Below are 25,155 nucleotides of genomic sequence, written 5' to 3' on the forward strand. Positions count from 1 at the left end.
AAAGCCTCCTTCTTCCGCATATTGGAGAAGCTGATTTGGGGGTTCCTATGGGGCGCCGCCCGTCACAAACTCTCGCTAAAAACAATATACTTGCCATATGACCAGGGGGGCGTGAAACTACCAAACTTGGAAAAATACTACTTAGCAGCCCAACTCAGCCACGTGGTAAAATGGTTGTCGGATGAGTCCACCTCAGAGACTCTCCTGCTACAACAGTTGGTGGCACCCATCAAGCTGAAAGAAGCACTCTGGGTGACACTTGGGGCGGCGGAGCACACTCCAATGGTGGTAATACTGGGAAGGAAGATATGGAAGAGGACACGAGCTCTACTAAAACTCACGCACCCATACTCCCCAGAAATAGCAATAGCGGCTGGCACATGCCAGGACAGCACAGACATGGCGGTGCTACGAAGATGGGAGGGGAACGGGATATACACACGGGGAGACATGTATGACGAGGGTGCCTTCAGGGAGTTCAGCTCAATACAAGAGCGGGAAGGGGTCCCCGGCAGGCAGTTCCTGTGGTACCAATGGGTTCGAAAGGTGGCCAGGGATGGCTGGGGGGGAGGGGGTGGCCGGACGAGCCGCAAGCGGAACCAACCCTCACTCTGATGTACAACCTCAGTGACGGCTGGCGCCCAGTCTCAAGTCTATATAGCATGCTCATAGACACACCCAACCCCAAGAGCACAGCCCAAATAGAACAATGGGAGGAAGATTTTGGCACGACACTAACGGAACAGGACTGCGTAAGAGCACCGAGCTACCCCAAAGCAGTGTCACAAAACCACAGTTTCAAATTGATACAGCTAAATGTGTTGTACTGTACCTACATGACCCTACACAGGATTGCCACCTTTAACAAGAGCGTTAGCTCACGATGAGGAAGAGAGGAAGCCGACATGATACACATGTTCTGGGGCAGAGAGCGGGTGAGGGGTTTCTGGTCACGGATAGAACAAGCTTGCAGAACGGCCGGCGTCGTCAGATATGAGTGGTCACCAGGAGAGTGCCTACTTGGAACCTACCCCAGGATCAGTAAGCACAAACATGTGCTCAGATTCATGGACCTTGCATGCATCCTGGCTAAAAGGACCATCGCCATGTCATGGAAAAAGACTGGGGGGCCACAATACCAACACTGGCACAGGGAATTTGAGAGATGGACGGAGGCTGAAACTAAGGTTTGGATGGTAGCGGTTAATAGATCCGGGCCGGAAGGCAATGACAAATGGGCTGCATGGAAAGCACTGGTATGGGACACGTTTCATCCATCCGATGACAGACCCCTCCCCCCCTCCCTGAATGAGCCATGTATCGCGGCACAGGCTCCCTCACTCCTACGTGGCGATCTGTCCGTGTCCGATATTCAACAGCTGGGGATGATGCCACGTGAAGAGGGACAAAACTGCACCCCAGACGCTGGGACACCTGCCCGGTCTCACACTCCCACACACGAAGAGCGCTTGCTTTGTTGGTCTGTTTGGTGGTTATTAAAAAATGGCATTTCTGCAAGATCATCACTAACAACATGTAATGTTAAACTGTTCCTAACTAAATGCCAATAAAAAAACATTTAAAAATAAATACTAAGAGTGGATCTTATGTACTGTTAACCTTTCTCTGAAGATAGTCATCTGAACTTGTGCTGTCGATTTGACTGTGGCATTGCTGGTTCCCCAAAAGGCCATCTTAATCCTATTGGCTCGGACAATACTTGTTCCTCCACAATTTGAACTGTGAACTCATTTCTAGTTAGGAAACAGACTGCCTAAAACATTCTTGGTGAGCGTTACATTGTTACTTACCAGTTGCAAGCAGTGTTCGGTCTAACCTTTACTTCCCCTTTAACTGAATTTTGCAAAGGTGACACATATAAGTGCTTTTACTGACCTTAACTGAAGTCACTGTGTGTGGATATGAAAAGTTACTCACCTACATTATTGTTCCTTCTCCAAATCGTATTCCATTTTTATCTAATGTTATTAGTAGTTGCTGCATTGTGGATTTGCTTGTGTGCCTTGTGTATATATAAATAATTACTTTAATATAACTTTAAGCGAGTGTTTCCTTGGATCTGTGTATGTGCTGATTTCTTTGTACTGCTCTACAGCTCACGTTCCTCCCTTGTAAGATAAGCCTGGCTGCTATTCCACTCTACCGACTTGGGGAGTACAGGCCTATATTAAATGTTGGGGCCCTAAAACCAAGAGAAATCTTATAAAGTCTAACCCCAGTTGGACTTTAGAAACACGTACCTGCCATGCTCACACTTCCACTACACACACACTCACTACTCTCACCCCTCCCTACTTCTCTTTTTTTGTGTTAATTTGGTTTTATTCACATTTTTAAATTGAAAGTCACATTACGTAACACAATTACGATCTCAGCGTTGCATAGCGAAAACAGGAATTCCAATAATGCTACAGAATTATTTTTACATGTTTCTTCCATCCAGCTATTGTAATCTTGCATGACTTTTTCCCCCCTCCCATTTTCTCTCCCCTCCCCTCCTACAGGTCGAATAACAAAGCTCTTGGTCGTCTTGGCGTGTTCTTTTAAAGGGTCACAGTCTTTAAGTGTTCAGAATGTAGGGATTTGTTTCAGGACAATTGTCCGTGAGGCTGTTGCATTTCTTCGCTTTGATCACCTAGCCGCCTCGTGTACATTGTAGTTGTACATTTTGAACGGAACCGAGAGGTGTTCATTGTTGTAGTCCATCCATATGGCCTCACACGGTGATGGACTTCCCATGCAATGATGCAGTAATCAGTTCCATTATACATATATTGGTGGCAACATTAATCCATTAATTCTTGGTGGGGGTGGATTTGGATTTCCATTTCATTACAAGTGTTGCTCGGGCAGCTAATAACAGCTGAGGAGCTAGGTCTCTAATCTTATTCCAGTCTTCCTCGTCCCTCTCGAGACCAAACATTATAAGGTAGGGGTCAGCCACCCGGTATATGCCATCTATGTCCTTGATCCATCCCAGGACCTCATCCCAAAAAATATTTATCTTGGCGCATCCCCACCACATGTGCCAATAATCGGCGTTTTCCCCCACACCCTCGCCAACATTTTGGGTTAGCTGTTTGAAACATTTTGGAAAGCCGGACAGGGTGATACTGCCATCTGTGGAAGAGCTTGATAGCGTGTAGCTTGTATTGATTTGAAATAGAAGTGTGGGTGGCGGCGCCACATATCATTTCCCACGTGTCTATACTAATCTGTTCGCCTAGGTCTCTTTCCCCATCGGCCTTTCAGCGTTTCTGTGGACCCTCCACCCGCAATAATCAACCCTTTATACAGTGCCGATATTAGGCCCTTCATTTCCATTCTTGTATCCAATATCTTCTCAAGGGGAGTGAGGTCACTTTAATTTGGGCTTCCATATTGGTTTCGTTAGGATAACTTTTATTTGTATATATTGGAATGTGGACAGAGGGCCTATTCCCAGAGCTTCCGTCAAGTCTGGTAATGTTATAAAGCAGTCTTTTCTTTGCAATTGCCCCTCTCCAAGCCTGCCTCGTACCATGATTGAAATCGTTGTACATTAGGGATGTGGTTATTGATACCAGGAAACCATAAGTGGCTTAGGGAGGGGATGGCCATGTGGTGATTTTATGCATGTTTGTGCCCTGTTTCCAGATGTCCCATATGACACTCAAAATTGGGTGGCCTTTGGTTCTAATATGAAGCCTTTTCCTGGGGGACCATAGCCATTCATATATTGTGGCAGGTGACAGGTAATGGTTGTCCATTTGAACCCACTGGATGTCTTTGGTTACGTAAATGAGGGATCAGTACCTGGAGTTGGGATGCTTCATTGTATTTTCGTAGATTTGGGAGTCCTACCCCACCTTTATCTTTTGGGCGTGTTAGGGTATCATACGGGATTCTCGCTGCCTTCCCTTGCCAGAGGAATTTAACAATGGTTCTCTTGGTTTCTGTAAAGAAGCTTCTCGGCATCTTAATGGGTAACATTTGGAAATTATATAGAAATCGGGGGAGACATACCATTTTTATGGCGTTAAGTCGTCCCAGCCAAGATATCGTCAGTTTGTTCCATCTAGTTAGGTCTGCACCAAACTTTTGAAAGAGAGGGGGGAAGTTTGCTTCGTAAAGATCATCTATACGCCTGGTAATCTGTATACCCAGGTATTGTAATCTAGTATGTTCAATCTTAAAACCTAGTGTGGAGAATTTGACCTCATTTTCTTCTTTTTGGCCTTGTGAGGGAAAGAGTATCGATTTATTTTTATTTATTTTGAACCCTGAGAACCGACCATATTCTTCTAGCCTTGATAGTGTTCGGGGGATGGATTTCATGGGGTTAGTGATATGCAGGAGTATGTCATCAGCGTAGAGAGCTGCTTTATATTCCGCCGTTCCTAGATGAATACCTTCTAGAATGGGGTCTGTTCGCATGGCTTGTGCAAAGGGCTCTAGGGATAGTGCAAAAAAGAATAGCGGGGAGGGGGCATCCCTGACGGGTTCCACGTCCCAGGTTAAACCATATGGAGTATTCTCCATTCACAAAAATAGATGCTTTGAGGGCCGTGTACACCGAGTGTATTGCTCTTCTAAATATTGGGCCTATACCTACTTTACGTAGCACTGCTTTGAGAAATCCCCATTCTACCCTGTCAAAGGCTTTTTCTGCGTCAATCGAAAAGAAGACTGGATCATTATTTAATGTCTGATGTGTGGAGAACATGAAGGGTCTTACGCATTGTATCTGCTCCCTGTCTCCCTAATATAAACCCAACCTAGTCAGAATGTATTAGCTGTGACATTAGTGTTTTCAACCTAGCAGCTAGGACCCTCGTGTATATTTTTGCGTTTAGGTCGAGCAGGGAAATTGGGCGATATGATCCACACTCTACTTCTCTTTAACACCCATCTCCCCATATCCACCTCCTGACATCCCACTGCTAGCGTAACCTTTTCCTAAGACTCAATTCCTCTAAAACCAACTACTACTTCCACCACCATCATCCCACTCCTCTCTCCCACCTCCAATACACCTTCCTCCTCACTTAACATACACTACATCGCAAACAAGTGGTACCACTCTCACAAACATCACCTTTGCTATGCTTTGCCATAAACTGTCCAATATTCTGCTCCACCATATGGCCTCTGCCTGGCCTCTTGGACCACCCTCACCCCCACCTGTGAACGCACCTGAATAAACTACACTCTGTAATTCCTCTGGTCTACTTTAATAGTGTGTGGCTAGTGGATCTGCCTCTCCCTCCCTCTTCCATTGGCTGTGGCACTCGCCTGACACTTTTCTTCAGGACCCAGGTGAGGCTTTGAAACCCCTTCGAATCCCTTCCCCCTTTTCCACCACAGCTTTGTAAACAGTCTGCTCGTTCTCCTGTTGATTTCTTGCTGTGCTGTGGGCTGGAAATTAGTTTTTCTGCTTTGGTGGCGAGTTTAATGCTTTTCTGGGGTGCTGGTCACTATTGTATTGTGGTGCCGATTCACAGTCCAGATGAATTGCTGCATCTTGGGTGGGTTTTCTAGTTGTTTGGTTCTGGTCTGCATTTTCTTGACTGCTACCTGTTGAATTCTGGGAGTCACAGTCCTGAAAAAACAGAGCACTGTCACCAGAAACTACATAGGGAGACAGAGTGTTGCCGGGTCATATGAATCTCAATATTATCCAATTGCTACTGTGGAAAGCTAGATATGTCAGGCAGAAATGTAATCTGTGTGTTGATCTTTGGCATTAACAAAGATCCTATTACCCATGTTCAAGAGCTTGCTGTGTTAGAGCAGAGACCGAGAATGTACCACTGCATTGAGTGTATCAACTGTAGCTGAATACATGCTCTCAGCAAAACAAATATCCAAAAGTTATATACATCTAGGAACACAATCCAGTAATAGGGTAGGGTACCATTATATGATGCGTTTTGTTTTGGTTTTTTTAAAGAAGTTCCTTGGGGATTCATGATCTGAAAAAAATATGTAGAGCGATGACTTAGATGAGACCTTCTGAACGAATTGTAAAAATGTTTTATAGAAGTATCCCAATAAAATATATATATTTTTTTCATTTAAAAAATAATGAACAAAGCTGGTCATTCATTACCTGCCACCTCTTCCCAATCTTCATCCTCCTCGCTGCTTTCACTGCCGCTTTCTTCTTTGACGGAAGAGCCTTTCTCTAGATCAGCCTCCTTTTTGAGTTTTTTTCGTAGTTTACTTAAGGAAAGGTGACAAAGGATTAAAGATTTGTATTCGCACAAGTCTATTTTAGAACATGCAATGATATTCTGAACGGTTACTATGGACAGTGCAAACTAAAATCACCTCGAAGGGTGATCTAAGGGTTCCTGAAAGACAATTATTAGAGTGGATGCTATGTGTACTCGTCACCAGTTTGAGGCAGCTCCGAAATAACAGGAGGGACGTTGTCCCAGGAGCATCACAATGCAAACAGCCTTATTTCTTAAACAGGCGACAATAGATGCAGAACTACTTTCTTTCAGTCTATTCCTTTGCCTTCAACCATCATAACCCATTTCTTCCATCATAGCCCTTCTCAGTTCTGCTCCTTCGTCCTAGGTCTTAGTCCTAGTCCTAGTCCGTTTTTGCCTCTGGCCTTTTCCTTGGTACTGTGTGGTCTTCCACTCACACATTGTCCTTAGTCACTCTGCCCCCAATATCACTTCATCTATATTTTCTTCTTCCCCAGCCATAGGTCTCTGACACACGCACCTACAATCTGTATTTGTAGCTCACTCGCTGTCACTCTTGCATGCTCTTTTCCGCTCACTCCCTAGGTGTGCAGTACCAGTCAGAACGGAACTAGCACAAGGGAAGGGGAGAAAGAACTAAAGGCTGCATAGTGAGTTTTTAAGGGGGGTGGATGTTGAAAACATGAAATGTGTGGTCATATGAAGGAATTTCGCTTTGAAACAACCATCCTCTAATCCTGCATATGGACCTGCATGTGGTATTTCTACACATAGTGCCAAAAGACCACGCATGTGGCAACACTGCGCGGTACAAGTACCTTTAACATAACATTTCGCTACCGGTTGCCTCACTTGGTTGGTGGGTTTGAGGATCAGAATTGAGCTCTGTTTCTAAATTTCAAACATGCAGGCAAGTATTTAATGTAGTAGCTGCTTCAGTTGTCCAAGAGGTACACGGGCCATGCTACTTCAAGGTATACAAGCCAGAAATGGGCATATTAGCGTCACCCTATCGAACATTCATTGCAAACAATTTAGCAGATCTAAATGGATGTTGATGGTCTGTTTGCAAAGGCACGGCTGGTAAACTGATGCTTGCTGCTGCTACGTACGTCTTTATTGACCTCTCGGCTAATCAGAATGTTTAGAGTGTAGTCAATAACTACTGGTATTGACCGCTTTTAGAACATTGTCTTCAAAAGCAGATATTGAAACAACAATGCAATTTGTAGCAAGTTTTCCTTCAACACCATACTTCCTCAATAGGAAGACCTTTTTTGCTGCAACGTTATATGTTACATATGAAAGAGAAAGCTAAAACATGGGGAAATGCTTTGCCTTTCTTATAGAGGGAGAAAATGTTTTAATGCATGCGCATGTTAAAGTTGTGTCAGTTCAACCAAGTATGCAATTAAAATGTTTAACTCATGTAGACAACACATTATCTAAATACTACAAAATAAAACCAAAGTTTAATTGTATAATTCAGTGTGTAATTTATGGCCCTCAGCAGGTCCCTCGATAATGACCCTCTTCCTCAGTCTAGAAGACTACAATATTTGCATCGAGCGCAAATAGTTATCTAGCAGGTCACACCCAGGACTCATGTACGTCTATTCGATTTTGGAGTGCACAGACCTACTTTTTGCACCGTCATCAACATTGCTGGTTAAATGTTCTGTTAGACATCATTTACGGCCCTGGGTAATGTCAAGGAAGTTTGTTTAGCATTAAAAATGAGGCAATGCCGGATGTGACAAATCAAAAGCAATATTTGGGCGCTCATAGCAGGCTGTGTAAATCCCCTACTGTGATGAATTGCCATCTGGCAAGGGTGTGAAATCCCTGGATGGTTTTGATTCTTATTAAATAAAATGATGCAGTGTAGTTTCATCTCTGAAAGGGAAGTCTGCTAACCAGATTCCCCTGTCATAAGCTCCCTGTTAAAAAGTGTGTACTTGTGCCCTGCTGCATCAGTATCCTGATTCACAGCACCTGCTCTACCAGTAGCCCAGAGCAGGTTCAAAGGTCACAGATGCCCTCTTGACAGGTGCAGTTACACCAAAGTCTCTGCAGCACAGGGGCTGCATTTAATATATTGCGAGACAGGCATGGTATTGAGAGAGAACACAGACAAGTGCAACATAGGGCCTGATTCACAGAGGCAATTTATAATGGCGCAATCCCATAGGAAAACCGTTCTGTGAATCGGCCCATAGTCTGAAAATCTTTATTCTTAATGGTCATGATGGTATAAGGCCTATCTTGCCCTAACACTAAGGTGGGAGCAATCTCTACCAGAAAGTAAACTAGGGAAAGTCTAAGTTCATGAGTCCAAAACAAAGAAAGTTGCCTGTGGCAAACCAATGCCTGCCTCACTTCTATATACCAACAATGTGCAAGGAACTGGATAATGCAATAGTGATAAAAAAGTAAGATAGGCTGGCACTGGGCTCTTCCGCAGCTCCCTTCTCAAACTTCAAGACATTTGGGTTCACCAAAGTTCAGCAGAGTTTAAAAAAAAAAAGGTTCACAATACTTTTTCACAAGATATGAGGGCTTCTCTGGGTTCCCTTGCCCTAAAATAGCCTATTTTTTTTATCAGGTCCTCTTAGTTTCACAAAGCGTTCACTTTTCCACTTCCAAAGTATTCCCCTTTCCTTGGCAAATCATTAAACTTAAAGTTCAGCTTATAACTGTTCCACTTCACTTCACTTCTTAGGGGTTCCCTTCCCCATACTTCACAAAACTCTCTCTTCATTTGTCACACAAGCTTTTCATCTGGTGGGGTCTCACTGGGTGGTGGCACAGTTGTCAGACCACACAGTCCACCCATCACAGGTCGCACAACCTGGGGCCCAGGGTTTAGCTTCATCCACTCTTGCACAGGTCAACTTATTTTCACTTCATCACTTTCCGGGGGTTAGCTTCATCCCCCCTCTCGTCACTTCACTTTCTGGGTTAGGTTCGTCCCCTCTTGAGCCCTCACATATTTCCCACCCTTCAATTTAATTCCTCACTTTTCTTCTTGCATCTCTTCTTGGGGATGTGGGCGTGTGGCACTTAAAGAAATGCAAATAAATAAAATAAAATTGAACCAACTCAACCAACTTACCTGCACATCTTGGTACCAACTTGACCGCCGTCCATTCTCGACCGCAAACAAGACCTGGTAACCACCCGATCTGCACAGCCCGAGTAGCTCCGCTTCCGTTCGACCATGCATCAACGCCAGCTTGCTGCTGGACCATTGTGACTGTCGCATCTGCGACATGAGCAGGTACCATGGTTGATGCAGAGAACCCCATTTGCAGGCCCCCACCCCCAAGACATTTGCAGAAGGAATTTAACTAATATCTGCCCTCCTGGTCCATCTTTGTACCCTAGGGACAGGCTAGTTCATTTTGATCCCATTTTGTAACTTGAAGAAATATTCTTGTCTCATCGGCCAGAGTGCTGCATCTGTCCATATTCTGGGTTTCTTATACAGGGGTGGGTTTTTGCACGGTTTTCCATTTAGTATTGTACACGGTGCGTCCAATTAAAGAATATATTTGTATAGAACCTTGACTGGACATTACTTTATTTTGGAATGTTATACATAGCTGTTTGAGTTGCTACTGAATCACACTCGCACCCCTCTTACGAGTAAAGACTTCCCGAGTAAAGCCTTCCCTCGCCCCACAAAAGGGGAAGGAGGTATATCTCTTGACTGTGCATGTTTTACCTGTATGATCGTGTTGGCTTTTGGTTTGTAGATGTGTTATGGCTCAGTGGGCGCGTTAGCCTCTACTCATCCTTGTACTACTGAAGGGTAGGAGTCAATTTGTCACAAATACTAGGTAACAAAAGCAATAGACCACAAGAAATTTTTTTTTTAACTGATTATATGCAAATTAGTTTTTGTTATAGTGCACCCAAAGTCTCCACTGGTTGACGTTAGCAGTATTACTTCTGCATTGCGCAGTCTACTCACAGATAAAAAAAAGAAAATGTGTCACTTTCTTACCTGGGTATTTCATCATCAGCCAGAGTGTCTTCCTTTCGTTTTGGTCTGGTGTTTTTCTGCTTTGTCTCTCCAACAGCTATGGCTTCATTTACAGGCGTTGGTGCTACTTTGCTGTTTTTTCCGCTGGGAGTGGGAGCCTTCCTGTTCCTCTTCACCGGCGGCTTTTTGTCCTCAAGTATTTCTGTGATACCATCTAGTGTAACAATAATAATCATAATATTAATAATAATAAAAACATATAAATGTGTTTAGCATGTTTGCAAAAGAGCAGAAGTCAGAGAATGACTGCTTCTGAATTTGTTGAAATGTTGCATATTTTGAAAAAGCACAAGGATCACCAATCATTGAATCTATCTACACAGTAGCAGAAAAGAGTCTTCCGTGGACCCTGGGTGGACCAGTCATGACCAAAACCCCATTTTCGTCCATCGACTCAAAAAGGATATACCCCTTGCTCCTTTCTAGAGGCTCAGTAATTTGCCCATTATGGACAACTGTCAATGTAGACAGGGCCTGGGAGGGAACAGGAGGGGTAGAGACTGCAAGAGGATTGGCCAGTTCCTTAAAGATTTTAAAGAGTTTGGCCGTGAGTGTAAAGGCAGCAGAGACGCAGGCTTGAATGTGTGCCTTCTTCCTGGACAGGACAGAGTCTGTATGCCCTTTGGGGTAGGCGGCTGGCCAATTTGTCAGAGGATGCGCACAAACCCCTCCACTTCCTCTCAGCCACCCAGCATTTGTGTTTCAGGACGGAGAGGTCGAAATCATACCAAGAGTTGCATTTGGAGGTAGGCTTCAGCCGGATTCTCACGACAGGGGCAAGGATATCCAGGGTGTTGGAAAAAGAAAGATACAGATTTGAAAGGCCTGTATCAAGGTGTGAGTCAGGAGCAGAGTAAGTAGAGGCAAAGGCAATCACTGACACACGCTTCATGGGCCATAGAAAGTAGTCAGAGGAGTGGTGAGAGGGGGATGTCCGAGGTGATGAAAACATCCAAAGTATGTCCAGCAGATTGTGTTCAGCCAAAGGGCAGAATGGAAAGAGTGTCTCGCAGAAGTTGCGGAAAAGCCCCGAGGAGGGATTAGAAGCATCCAGGTGGATGTGGAGATCTCCAAGGAGAAGTAGAGGCAAGGAGAGAAGAAGAGAGATTTGCCCATTCAGAGAAGAAAAGAGTGAACTGGCCAAGTGGCCTGTAGATGGTGGCCACAGTTTGAGAGAGGACAGGAGACAGAGAGCCTGCAGGCCAGGCATTCGAAGGAGGAGGTGGCCTGCGTAGGGGTGACCGAGGCCGTGATCCACTCCGGAAAGATCAGGGCTACTCCACCTCCAGGACGGTTGGTTCTGGGTTCGGAGAGGATTTTGTAGCCCACAGGGAGGAGAGTGTCAAAACTTGTGACAGAACTGGCCGTAAACCACGTCCTCAGTGAGAGCAGAGCCATCTAGGTCGAATTCATTGAGAAGGTGACATGTCAGAGGAGAGTTTGACAGCAGAACAAAAGTTGAGAGTAGCGATGTGGAGGTGAGGCAGGTTGCCACATTGAAAGACTTCTGTGGAGGGGTACAGGCTTGCAGTACAACCTGCAATGGTGGTAGAGGGGCCCAATGGTGGGCAGACGAGAAAGATGAGGGTGCCAGAGAGTTGGCGGGAGAAGTAGCAGGAGAAGGGAGGTAGTTGATCACGGTAAACACCTATCATAAAGGAGGCGATTGGGCCGAGGGCCCTAAACGAAGACGGTGCCGTTCAGACATTAATGATGGTCTTGGAGGAGTGGCAGGTGGCCAAAAGAACCTCCCACCGAGTGCCACCGTTAACGGGAGAGGAGGAGAAACGAGAGAGAACAAAGACCATATGAAGGGTCCATAGGTCTGGAGAGGGGACGACAAAGAGAATTTCAGTGAGTCTGTCTGGAGGAAGCAGTGATGTAGGTATCCGTGATAGGGAGGCTTGGGTTGGAGACCTGGATGTTCCTCTGAACATCTTCCTTCCAGACTTAGTGAGAGGGTAAGAGATAGAGTATCAGTTAAAGAAGATGGGAGAGACAGAGCTCCATAGCGGGTGCAAAGGAGGTATGTGGAGGAGAAGGGGGTGAGAGGAGAGAGAGACGCACAGCCCAATAGCACACAACAACTCAGAATGCGCTGGGGGAGGAGGAGGGAGAGGGAACGGGGTCACAGCAAAGGAATACAGAGGAGCAGAACAAGTAACTCGCAACAATGAACGGCACGCCTTGCAGAAGAGGGGGGGGGGCGAAGTAGGAGCCTAGAGAGAACCAGCAATAATGTCACAGTTACCGGAATGGGGAAACAACCCGATTTGACATCCTAGAAGGGGAAAAAGGCTATGTTTTTTTGAGCAGAGCATAATACAACACACCCAGATTCGAGTTACCTGATCAGTTGCAGCAGGTCGACGGCTGCAGTCTACGTACTACCATGGCATAGTCCTAGCCTCTGGTTCCTGGCTGAAGGGGCTGCTACGGCAGGGGGTCCCTTGGGTGGCCGATTTAAAGGGCCTGCCAACCAATGGGAACACAGTGGGATAAAGAGAGAGAGGGCCAACAAACAAGGAAGCAACTGGGACAAAGAGGAGGGAGCGGGCACACGCGCGCTGTGGCGGGTGAATAAAACATTTACAAATGCAGACGCACGGGCGAGAGATGCCCTTAATCGAGTTAAGAGCAGAAAAGAAGAGGCAGGGCTAAGAAGGTGGGTGGTGCTTAGGCCCGGTGGCCTAGATCGTCTTGCACCTGCTCACCAACTGCAAAGGAAAATAAGCTGTAGGGCTGTTTAGGGTGCTTAGGTTGGTAGACCCTATGAGTTATAACATACAGTGTTATTCACTTTCAGAGTCACTCAGTTATACCAACACTGGTTGCAAGCATCTCTTGCAACCCAACTTTTCTTCTATCAAGAATGGATACAGTTGTCAGACCAATGCCACTTAAAAACACAGTTTAAAAGGGAGTAACAACCTGTATACTAGCTAGAGGCCTAAAGTATACACACAGTGAATCTAGCGAGTTGCCGTTACAGCAAGGTTGTTGGTGCGAGCAGACTATTTCCTGGTGTGTGGGGAGAGGACGTCACTGTGCGGCCTCCCCTCTGTGTTGCTCTTGCTCCTAGGGCTAAGAGTGGCCCTAGGTCAGAATAACGGTGGAATCGATGTTTTGGATGCATTACATGAGTGGACCACTGCTGCGCTTCCAGATCTGGTAAGTTCTGGATAACCTAGGATCGGTATGTGTCAATCCTAGTCAATCAGTTTCGGTCACTCCATCTGACTAGCTTCATACTGATCTTAAAGTGAAAACGCAAAGCCTGTTCACAGGGACCCGCCCCCGCCGCTGAAACAATACAAATAGCTGCCTTGCCTACACAGGTGCAAGGAACAACCTTTCGTACAATTCACTCTTGCAACAGTTTAGCAGGATCCTGCCCACTTCCGAAATCAGGGATCCCCCTGCACAAGCGGCCAGGTAGAGTGCACCAACTGCCTCGTATGCGCAAAACCTAGGAAGCAGACCCATCAGCAAATATACACCTGGCTCAAGATGGGAGGGGCGTTGAGGCCCTTTTTGAACCCAGGTACAAATGAAGCAATATTTTGCCTGCAATGGGTGACCTAGTCCCCGGCCAGGGAGGACACCCAAGCTCTGCGCATCCCAAGTCATCCAAGGGCCCAGACCATCCAAGGACAGCTTAACCCCCGACATAGGGCCAAGAGCATCCGGAGCCAGCGGGGCATCAGCCAGACTTGAACCTGAGGTCACAGCTCTGGCCTTAAGAGCGTCTTGCAACCGATGCTTAAAGAACTTTCCTCATATTCCGGAGAAGGATTCATCCCACCAGTGTCCCCTTCATCCCCCTTCGGCTACTGAACATGCACCCGATTCATCTGCACCCGTCTTGCTACTAGTACGCCTGGTGAGTTCATCGTGCAATGTGCACTTTCTCAGTCTGGCTCCATCTCTCTTCTCTCTCCCTCCACGGTGCTCTCCGTCTCCCCCATTTACTCTGTTACTCTATCACCTATCCTACCTCTCTTTCGAAAGCCTGGAAGGAAAACGTTTAAGGAAGATCTCCAACTAACGCCTGCCAATCGCTGACAACTATGTCAATGCTTCTTCCAGGCAGACTATCAGGGCCATCTTCTTTGTTTCTCCCTCTCCGGACCTATGGACTCCCCATATGGTATCAGTCCTCTCCCCTTTCTCTTCTTCGCCCATTAATGGTGGAACCAGATGGGAAGTACTCTTAGCACACTTCCCCATCCTCTAGGTGCATCATTAATGTCTACCAGAATGGTAATGTCGTGGCACAGGGCTCTCAGCTCAACGTCTTCCTTCCATGTACCCCTCCTCAGAAGACCTTCAAAAGGTGGCAACCAGCTTCACTTAGCTTATGCTCACTCTGATGTTAAGCACTCCTCTGACATCCGTCACCTCCTTGAAGCCTTTGACCTCAACGTTCTCCTCTCACTGAGACGTGGTTCACTGCCAGCTCTGTCACTGTTTAGTCACACTCCTCCCAGAGGGCTAAAAGAACCTCTCTAAGCCCAGGACAAACAGTTCTGGACATGGAGTGGCCCTGATCTTCCCTGAATGGTTCCCTGCTACTATCATACCCACTCAGTCCTACTCTTCTTACGGATACCTCGTCTGCAGCCTAGGCATCTCTATCCTCTCGCTGACTCTTGCTACCATCAACAGGACCCCTGATCCGGTCTCCCTCTCCCTTTCGGAGTGGTCTGACCTCACATCTCTCCTGCCCTCCAAGCTTCTCCTCCTCTGAATATTCACCTTGACTCTCCTGATGAGGCCAGCGGATTCTTCTGCAGTCTATGTGACTTCCTTGCCCTCACCATTCTTCCTTCCGGTCCGACCCACTCAGCCGAACACATCTTGGATGCTCTCATCTCAGCAGACCTACCCATCTCCAACCCTCTCACCACCTCTCTCCTGGTCTGACCATGCTCTCATATCCTTTCACCTTGATCTCTTGGCTCCCCTGGCTAAGCCTCTGCCCGCACTGCCAGTCTCCTTCTCAGTCATTCGACCGATGGAGCGAGTGTCGGGTGCTACTTTTCAGGCCACTTTCATTCCACTGCCCACTCGAACCACTGACTCTCCACTTCTCCGCCATCCCATGCCCTCTGCACGGCCCTGGCCTCCCACTTCTCAACCAAATCTCAGAATATCCTGTCCTCACTCTCTTCTACTTCTTCCTCCCTTCTCCTTCCTCGCTCACCCTCTCTCAGGCCTCCCTTGCCCCCCGCCCCTCCACCCTGCCCTCCTACTCCCCACCTTCTCGCCCATAGCACCGGATGAGGTCAGTACACAAGTCCGCTCTATGAAAGTCTCCTCCAAACAGGTGCTCCATTGCTCCTACAGAATGATCAAAGACAATATTGCCTCCATTGCTCCAGGCTTGGCTGATTACTGCAACTGCGCCTTTGCCACTGGCTCAATCCTCTCCTTAAAAAGCCTTCTGCCTACTCTTCCTGCACGGCTCACTATCACCCTATCTCCATTACCCCCTTCCTGGGCATACTCTTGGAGAAGCTGGTCATCTCCAAACTGATCCACCACCCTGAATCTGTTGGTTGGCCCACAACCTCCAGTCTAGCTTCAGAGCAGCCAGAGGCACGGAAACTGCTCTCCTGAACACCTGCGAAGACTTGCTCTCTAATCTCGATTCCAACTCTCCTTCCATTCTCATCCTTCTCGATCTTTCCTCTGCCTTTGACACGGTCAATCATGCCACTCTTATTAATTGGCCCTGTGATACCCTTAGCATCATGGACCTGGCACTGGACTGGTTGACCTTCCTCTGACCGACCTTCTCAGGTTCAACTGGGCCCTTTTCTCGTCTTCACCTCACTCACCACCTGTGGCGTCCCTCAGGGCTCCATCCTCTCACCGTGGAACATCAACCTTGCCAGTCTAGCCCACTTGATCTCCACCTTCTCTCCTCACTTCAAGTTTTATGCAGACAACATGCAGCTCTCCTCCCGCCCTAGCAGTATCCCTACCAACTTGACCGGTACTCCCCTCTCTCCCTTCCACCTCCCCCATCTCTCTTGCACTTATTGTTACTGCACTTGCATGATCTGAATGACACATAGCTTAGTAGGACTGTTATTGTTATTTTTCTCCCCTGTCCATCCCCCCCCCCCCTTTTCTTGTCTTGTGGCGCCTTGAAACATTTGCTGTATAGGCGTTTTATGAATAGCCAATAAATTAAAACTATTTCAGAGGTGTCCTAGGGAAGTTCAGGGCAAGCACAACCCGGTGTTACAAGTTTAGAAGAGCAGCAGCTATTCAAGGTCAGTGTAACCTATTAGTACATATGTTTACACTATTACCAATCCAGGAATAGATAGTTGGACCAATGATACTTTTCAGAAGTGCATTGTACAATTCTAAGTTAAATAGGAAATCTAGCAGACTCAGAATTTCAAGGTAAGTAAGATAGTGTATACTTTCCAGAGGGGCTTCAAGCAACTCCAAGACAAGTCTTAACTCCAAGACTATTTTAGAAATGCACTAAACAGATCAGGGAAAGCAAAACCCAATGGTACACTTTAAGAATGACAGTTGTTCAAGGTAGGTAAACCCATTGGTAAGCTTTTACACTCATTCAGTTAAGAATAGTGAAACACAGTACCAACCCAATTGCTTTTTAAGAAGAGTGGGACACTAGTCAAAAGAAACTTCTATACTTTTTAAAGGACCAACCAGAAACTTAAAAAGTTATAACTTTAACACTTTGTAAATTATACTAGTTCAGAGATACAGCTATAACACTAACACATTTACAAGTAAGTATTTTTACACTGGTTATAGTTTTCAAGACAGAAGCCTTATCTTTTAGAGTCCTTCCCTAGTCTATAACACAGGTTCTCTCATAGGCAGAAGAGGGGCCCTAGTTGTCTAGGAGCCAGTTGTAGGAAGGTCAGGATAGTGTTCAGATGCAGGAAAGTCAAAGTTCCAGAGAATATCCTCTTGAACAATTAGTTTTGGCTTTAGAGTTAGTTAAAAGTGTCCAGGGCTTCAGAGAAGGCTCCCGATATGCGTTCCAGCATTAGGCCTGGGTGAATGGTATGGGCAAACTCCCAAACACTCAAATCATCCAGTCATCCTCACAAAATTCACACAAGACTTAAGGTATATATTACCCAAGCAAACAGTACCTTAGGAGAAAAGAAGAGCTCCTGGGTGGATGCGTTAAGAATGCAGCAGCACAGGACCCGGTCCCTGAATTCTTGGTCTGGGGATAAAAGAAACTGAAACTGGATAGGAATGTGCAGCAGCAGCTGCCAGAGGAGGCTGCCAGGAAAGGATTCTTCTTGGATCCCCGCGGCTCTGTGGATGTTACAGGAGCCAGATGCAGAACCAATATTGACGTTGGATTCTCTTCACTCTTTCGGTCCTGCACTCTGGTGAGGGGACTTGAAGGATTCGAATTGTGCCTCTGGAGGTCCAGCAGGAGCCCACCAAAGATTCAGCGAGCCTCTGACTTTGGAAGACCATGCACTGCATTCATGCTCGAGCTCCCCTAGTATTGGCGTTTTGCAGCCCATGAAGGTCACAGCATGTCGACGGATGGCTCGTTTTGCAGGTCTTCTTGAGACTAGTGGGTCCCACTATCCTCTGGGTAGGAATTGTCATTTATGGGACGCCTCAAGTCGATTAGAAGGTAGGGTTGCATCAGCTCTGGTTACAGAGCAGGTTCTCAGGTCTCTCGAAATCGCTACAGACATCTTTTCCTCATCTTCCTGATTCAGTTTCAGTGGTCAACTTGTTAGCAGCTTCCAGAATCGGAGTCTATCAGGAACTACAGCACAGCTTCTGCAAACTCTCCCTGCAGTTAGGGGCGGTCTCAGGATAGCCAGCCCCCTTTCAGGTCAGGTGCAAAACAAAGGGCTGCAGAGTTTTGGACTCCACCATAGCTTCCTGACTTCATAGACACGATCAAGCCTCTGCAGGGGAATGCAAAGGATTCCTGCTGAAGCAACCTCAACTGAGGTCTTTTGGCACCTAGATGGCAGACGACGACCTACAAAACAACAAGCAAACAAGAAAAGGTGAAAAACGAAAGGGCCCACCATTCTAGGAGAATGGTGGCCCTCCTGTGAATTAGAGGCTGATTTGACAGCCAGCAAGTAATAATGACTAAAAGTCATAAAAGTAGTTTCACTGCCATCAGCCAATCAAGTAAACTTGCGATTATTAAAATAAATGTTAACAGGTAAGTAAGAAAGGGATACATTGTATCCCCCCCAGCAGGCCACATAAGGTGGGGTGTGCTGGCTCACTACAATAAATGTAAAGGGGATGGAATCCCACTTGACTTATTGGGAACAGTAGTTCACCCAAGAAATAATAAGAGAAATAAACAGGAAAGCTCAAAAGGAGCAACCCAGCCTAAGATCAAAAGTTATAGGGAACTAGAACTCCAACCACACACCATAGAGAGACATAAAAAGGTCATCCATAACATTAGGTGAGGGGGGAGAAAAAGATTCCCACTCACCTAGAACTAAGGGAAAACTAATCATGAAGTTCAGCAAAAGGTCCTGGGGTTGACACCGGTCAGGAAGATGCATCACTGAAATGAAATTCTCACCCAACATGGCTAAATCAGCATTTCTAACATTTATGGTCGGATACCCATAAGTGAGCTTTTTAAATATGTGTCTCATTGGATCCACCACAGCAACGGCTACCCGTTGAGGCTTCCACATTCTACTCCGATTGCATATGTAGAGGTTCACCTAGAACCGACTATGGTAACAGATTCTGGACTCTTGCAACTAGCCACACACCCCAGTAAGTTAATGCTACATGCAAATATTATGAACAAAAAAAGTTTATACCTCCCACTCTCACCAAAAGGATGCGTTTAGGGATTGCCAAATCGAGTTGCAGCCACACAAATCCTTAAGCATAAGGATGCTTATTGCTAATAAAACTTTATACACGAGAAACAATTCATAATTGAGCTATAGAATGATTTACTCTTGGAAACAATCTAAATTAAATACATGCAAACAATGCTATACCTCAAGACAAACCAATATCTCGGGGGATCGGATTATGCTAATATTATTCTCCCCATTCAGTGCCTTTCGTTTACTCAATTTGATGGCAATATTTTGTCCAAGAACATATCGAGGACAACCCTCCCTTTTCATGGGTTCCATATTTAGTGGATCTTCAAAGTTCTAATTTTGCAATTTTATAAAACTATGTGGTAAAATAGAAGAGAAGTCTGCTTTCTGACATGGGCTTCTACTGCTTTTTGGATATTAGCAAGTCTGCCAGAGCATCACCTGTTGTAAAGCAATCAGGAATAGCCATTGTGCATCTTAAACAATCAGAATGTGTAATAGAAGATCCCCTTTGAATTGTATCATCAGTCTGAAACAATATACTATATATTAGCACCCTGGTGGGGGAAGCCAGCCAATCAGGTGGCTAGAAACATAGGCTTGAACTGGCGGTGAAAGCCAGCGTTCCATCTCACCTGACAGCCGGCTCGCGCCGTAGCAATCTTCCCCCCACCCTCCGTCCCGTTATTTATTTCTCCCCCTCTCAACCACCCAACTTACCATACCTTTGCAGAGGCACTCCCAGCTGCTGCCACTCCTGCAGGCCACCATGGAAAGAAAAGGAGGGACTCCACACAGAGCCCTGCTTCACTTTCCATGGTGCCCACCTTGGAAAAGTTTTTTTTTTTTTTTTTTTAAGAACCTCAGGGTTACTGCTTTGGCTTTGCTTGGCCCGAAAACTTGGGTTTCCGGGCTGTTGCCCTAACCCCACCCGTTCCAGCCCTTGCAACATGGGATTATGCTACAGGATACCTTGGTATCCTGTATCACAATGATCATGTGTTAAATTGGATGACATAATGTACAGACAAAATTCTCTGTCGTGTAAAGGAAGTACATTACAGGTTGTATAATCAGTGATGTTTTTATTTACTTTCAGCAAGATAATGCATTCAAATTTCTCTATAAATCAAGGATATTCATGGTCCTAAGGAACAAACAAGAGAGACATACACACCCTTCACCCCTTCCACCTTCTCCTCCTCCCTCATCAGACTGAAACACTTGCAAAGCTATACTGTAGAGTAGAATGGGGCGTAGCTCAGCAAGTCTATGAATAAATACTAAACTAGAGACCCTAACCAACCAACATTGTGTAATAATTCGGATATTTGTAAACTGACACGATATATGTATTACAGTGCATTTACAATATAAAATGTCTGATGATGAAATAAACAGAATACATTGAGTGGATTGTTATGATGTAGACTATGTTTTAGACAAAGACATAAGAGAAGCTATACCTTCCGGTTCTAATTTGAGGAAATGTTATTGTGCTCAACCAACATCCCCAGTTTTGGAGATGATGGGCTTTTTGGCCCAATCTCCAAGACCCAGGGGATATATGCAGAGAGCTTTCTTTCAAGCATACCATTAACCCAGTCTCACATACCATCAAACTAGAGCATTAGTCCCGATTCTGCAGTGCACATGCATGCATATGCATACACACACACACACACACACACACACACCCCCCCCCCCCCCCCCCACTGCTCTTCTGCTTTTATTAAATGCACGTTGGCAGGCCCATCCTTTCATACTCTGTCCTGATAAATAAGGCATCTACACTAAACTCATCTATACATTTCATAAAACGGTCTATCGCAGCCAAAAACCCTATAAATAAATAAAAAAGTCCAATTCCCCTTCACTCGCTTTTATTAGATTGTTTTGAGGCATGGACCTAGCTGGAAAGCAGCGTTAGGGGTGGCATCTTTTAACAGCAGCACAGTACTATGATTTGAAGGGTATTGTACAAAAGGACCGAATACCAAATGTTCGACTCTCAAAAGTCCAACCCCCAATTTTCCGCATAGATTTGTTGGGGGGGGGGGTAAAGTGTATAAAAAATGTATAGGAGTAAGGTGGGGGGTCTCCCCCCACATATATATTTTTGCAGAAAATTAAAAAACTTTGGGGAGTGGAACCTTTGGGTTCAGAAAAATCACGCAGATCTGAGTTGAAGTGCATCCTTGTCGCTATGTTAGTCGCTATGTTATGTTTTCGGTACTTGTATAGCGCACCATCACCAATGGAATTGGTCCCAGGTGCTCTGGCGGATCTTTAAACAGGAAGGGTGGATAGGGTTAGTCGGGAAGAGGGGAGAAGTGTGCTGTCGGCAGCTTCAGCTCGGTATATACCGAGTGCTGGGCTTTGGTGCTAGTATCGGATCGGGCGAGGACCTCGAGTGCTGTGGGTGAAGTTTATGTGTTGTTGATGCGGTGTGGTAAAGTGCGTGCGGATTGCTGGGAGAGAGATGGTTGTGTGGGTTTAAATATGCAGAAGATTGAGGGTTGGGTTAGTGGGGTCTGTATCCTGATTCAGGTACTTATGGTTCCGTTAGAGTTGTGTACCTGTGGGTTGGGACGTTGCTGGTTCCTCATGGGCCGATTCGCTTTGGTGGTGTTGCACTGATCCAACTGTATCCTATTGAGTATAGTGGAGTGGTGGGTGCGTCTGAACCTAATCTTCAGGTGTGGGACTGGGTGTGTGATATCTATTCTTCGGTGATCTAGCATGACCCTGGTTGGTTAAGGCTTTGAATGGTTCAGGGTCGGGGTCGTGTTGATGTGTCGTCCTAGTGGATCCGTCTAGGTGAGCCTGTGTGTTCAGACGTTCGTATCCGTCTGTTCTGACAGGTTCTTTGGTTTCCGTGGGTGTCTAATATAGCACTTAGAAGGGAGACAGCAGCGGTGCCACAACCGCGGTTATGCATGAGTGCAACACATGGTTAAGGAGAGCGATGCTGGGTATACCTGGTTGTACACATTATAAGGTGGTCGTATATTTTTAAGATTAAGTACAGTTAAGACCTTGTTCGGGCAGTTGGACACTGATGCGACCATGAACGTAACTAGTTCTAGCCTCCATGTTGCTTGGAACACGGCAATCCATTCCTCAAGTCTCGTTCTGGGACTTAAAATCAGCGCCTCTCAGCGCTCTCTTACAAACCGACTGGATTGACTTGCACAGAAGGCTGAGCTTTTGGGGGCCTGAAGGCGGAGAAAAATATACATTTACTACATTTTAGCAAAAAATGGAGAGCACACTCCTAAACTGGGCTACTTTCCATGTATGAGGTTAATTGGTCAAACAAAGGTATTCGAAAACGGTGGAAACAATGATCACAGTGAGCATCGGATTTGGATTGAACTATAAAGGATTAGCGAAGCGCAAGCACTAGTAGTGATACCGTGTTTTTAGGTTATATAGGTTTCAGAAGAAGGCCTCTCTCAAGCGGCAGGGTGGTGCGGCGGAAGAGTTGCTGGTCTTAGTCCCAGGGGTCAAGGTTCGGGTGCGGATGTCCATCTACCGTCGGTCTGTGGGGAATACCGTACTTACTTTTACTCTACTTTCACAAACAGTGGAGATTTATATAAAATATATGCACAGACACATGGTGTCGAGGGCCTGATTATCTAATGTGTCATTGGAAGAATCATGCGCCGATTTCCATAATATAATTTATAAAACAGCAGTGTTTTCAGCCACTTTTTTTTTACAACTAATGTCGATGGGGCATAAGGGTATACACACACGTTCTGCATACTCCTCAATTCTCTTGTGAAATGGAATAAAATGGCCGTTGCTCGGTGATAAACATGAGAGATTTCCACGGTGCGTACATTTGAAAATTATTTAAACGCCTTCACTGTTTCACTTTTTGCGATCTCTGTGGAACAATAGAACTAGTTTTGACATAGTTTGGGCGTTAAGCCACACTGTACAATGTGTGGTCCCCGTTTAAACAAAAATGGAACTTGTCTCTTTGGATTATTTTGTATTACCGAATTATACCAAATAAAAATGAGCTAATATTTAATGTATTTGCCGCGTCGTGCTATATAATGTAGCTCCAGGGCTAATCCACTATGCAAATGTGCAAGATTGGCAGAAGTGGGAGGCGAATATTTGTCCTGTACTAAAAGCGGAGGGGGGCGCTTTGCTGGGCTATGGCCAGTGCAGTCCCAGTTTAGCCGCAACGTGCATAGTACGTTTGGGAATGCCAGACTGGCGGGTTTTGGACTTTACTGGCGTTATCTGTAGCAGGGCAGTGCATTAATGCATTTTGCCTGCAGACAAATGCGTGCCGGGTCGGTCACTTTTTATTTATATTGTAAATAAAACTGTTCTTTACATATATTGGCAATAACATATTTTATCTTAAAACCAGATTCCTCTACAATCATCTTCACAAATACTAGATAAATAGTGGCCTAAATATAATGAATACTTACATATCAATATAATACGCAAAACACATCTACCAACGCCAAAACTTTTGGCATTGCCAAAGTGGTGCTGCAGGAATCCAAATAAAGTTTTGAGGAGGCTCTAAAAGCAGCTCCTGTGTATTGCTAAGGAGCTGGAAACCATTGTTCTTATGAGACACAACTATATGCGTCTGTCCATTATATCGAACTCACAATGCTTTGTCTTAATGCTTATATATACGCTCCCAAACACACAAGAGTCAAGCAAATCATTCTCTTGTACACTATAAGCAAGATCTTAAAAACTTCCAGCAAATTTCGAACTGCACCGTGTGACATTGTACACCGCCCCGCCCCCCTTTGTCACTGCCTCTAGATAATAAATGCCCCTGATGAGTGCAAGCAAATGCACCATACTGTGAATTATGACAGATGGAATGTCCTTTGTGATTTCATTGAAACGTCTTGTTATTTTTAGTGCAGATTATCTTTCTGGTGTCTTCGCAACTGTTTAACGATACAAGTCTGTACAAAAGAACCGTGCAACAGGTCGCGGTTGAGCAGTAGTGCCGGAAACCAATGGCTGTGCGCCGGCCACATGACAAGCGTGCAGCGCAGGTGCAGAGTGACAGTTACATAGCCTGAGAATTGCACTGCAGATGAGCACAGGAAGTGCTCATCAAAGGTTCCTGGCACTTTGTGGCCTCGATAGTCAGGCTTGCATTCTGCAGCACTTGAAGCACTTGTTTCAGGTGGAATACATGATCCTCCCAGGTGTGGCTGAACACAGTAATGTCGTCTACATAGGCAATGCTGAAGACTTCCAGTCCAGACAAAACCTGGTTAACCATCCTCTGAAAAGTTGCAGGGACAGTCTTCAATCCAAAGGGCATCACAGTGAACTTGTGATGTCCTTCCGGAGTCGAGAATGCCGACCTCTCTTTTGCTCCATCTGTCAAGCCGACCTGCCAATACCACGCTGTGAGGTCAAAAGTACACATGTTCTTGGCAGCACCAACCTTGTCAAATAGCTCATCTGCCCGAGGTATGGGGTGAGCATCTTGTCTTCATGACAGAATTGAGGCCCCTGTAGTAAACACAAAAGCGAACTTCAGTCTTCCCACTGCTGGTCTTTTTAGGGACCAATACCACTGGGCTAGCCCAGAGGCTGTGGGATGGCTCTATCACTCCTAGGGACAACATCTTGGAAACGTCCTCCTTGATGGTGTCCTTGACCTTATCGGACATCCAGTGAATCCAACTCTTCACCGGCTTACTGTCTCCAGTGTCCACATCATGGGTGCACCAATCTGTGTGCCCGGGAGTCCGAAAAAACAGCTTGGCAAATTGTAAATGGCGACAGTCTGTCAGTTGCACATGTATCACCACAATGTCGGTTCTCTTTGGATGAATACATTAAATTTGATCTAGATCTTTATAATATAATAATAGGCTTAAACTCAGAATGTTTCAGAAAAAGAGCAAGAATGATGGCTCTATTTAGGACAATTGGCATACTCTTAGGCAAGACAAACTCCAAACCTTGCCAACCAGATCGTTCATGCTCACAATGCTTAATGCTTTTCAGTCTTGGT

The 25,155-nt window shown here is 45.7% G+C and overlaps 1 protein-coding gene across 1 annotated transcript in view; it reads right to left on the reverse strand.

Moving 5' to 3' along the window:
- XPC (XPC complex subunit, DNA damage recognition and repair factor) overlaps nucleotides 1–25,155 on the reverse strand; it is a 296,222-nt gene that overhangs the window by 251,720 nt on the left and 19,347 nt on the right. Inside the window, exons 2-3 of the mRNA XM_069643405.1 lie at nucleotides 10,231–10,423; nucleotides 6,113–6,225 (exon numbers count right to left, since the gene is read on the reverse strand). Coding sequence (XP_069499506.1) covers nucleotides 6,113–6,225; nucleotides 10,231–10,423 — 306 coding nt within the window. The remainder of the gene's footprint in view (nucleotides 1–6,112; nucleotides 6,226–10,230; nucleotides 10,424–25,155) is intronic.

Source organism: Ambystoma mexicanum, chromosome 2p (assembly GCF_040938575.1).
Source record: "Ambystoma mexicanum isolate Mex_15411 chromosome 2p, UKY_AmexF1_1, whole genome shotgun sequence".
NCBI classification, from domain to species: Eukaryota; Metazoa; Chordata; class Amphibia; order Caudata; family Ambystomatidae; genus Ambystoma; species Ambystoma mexicanum.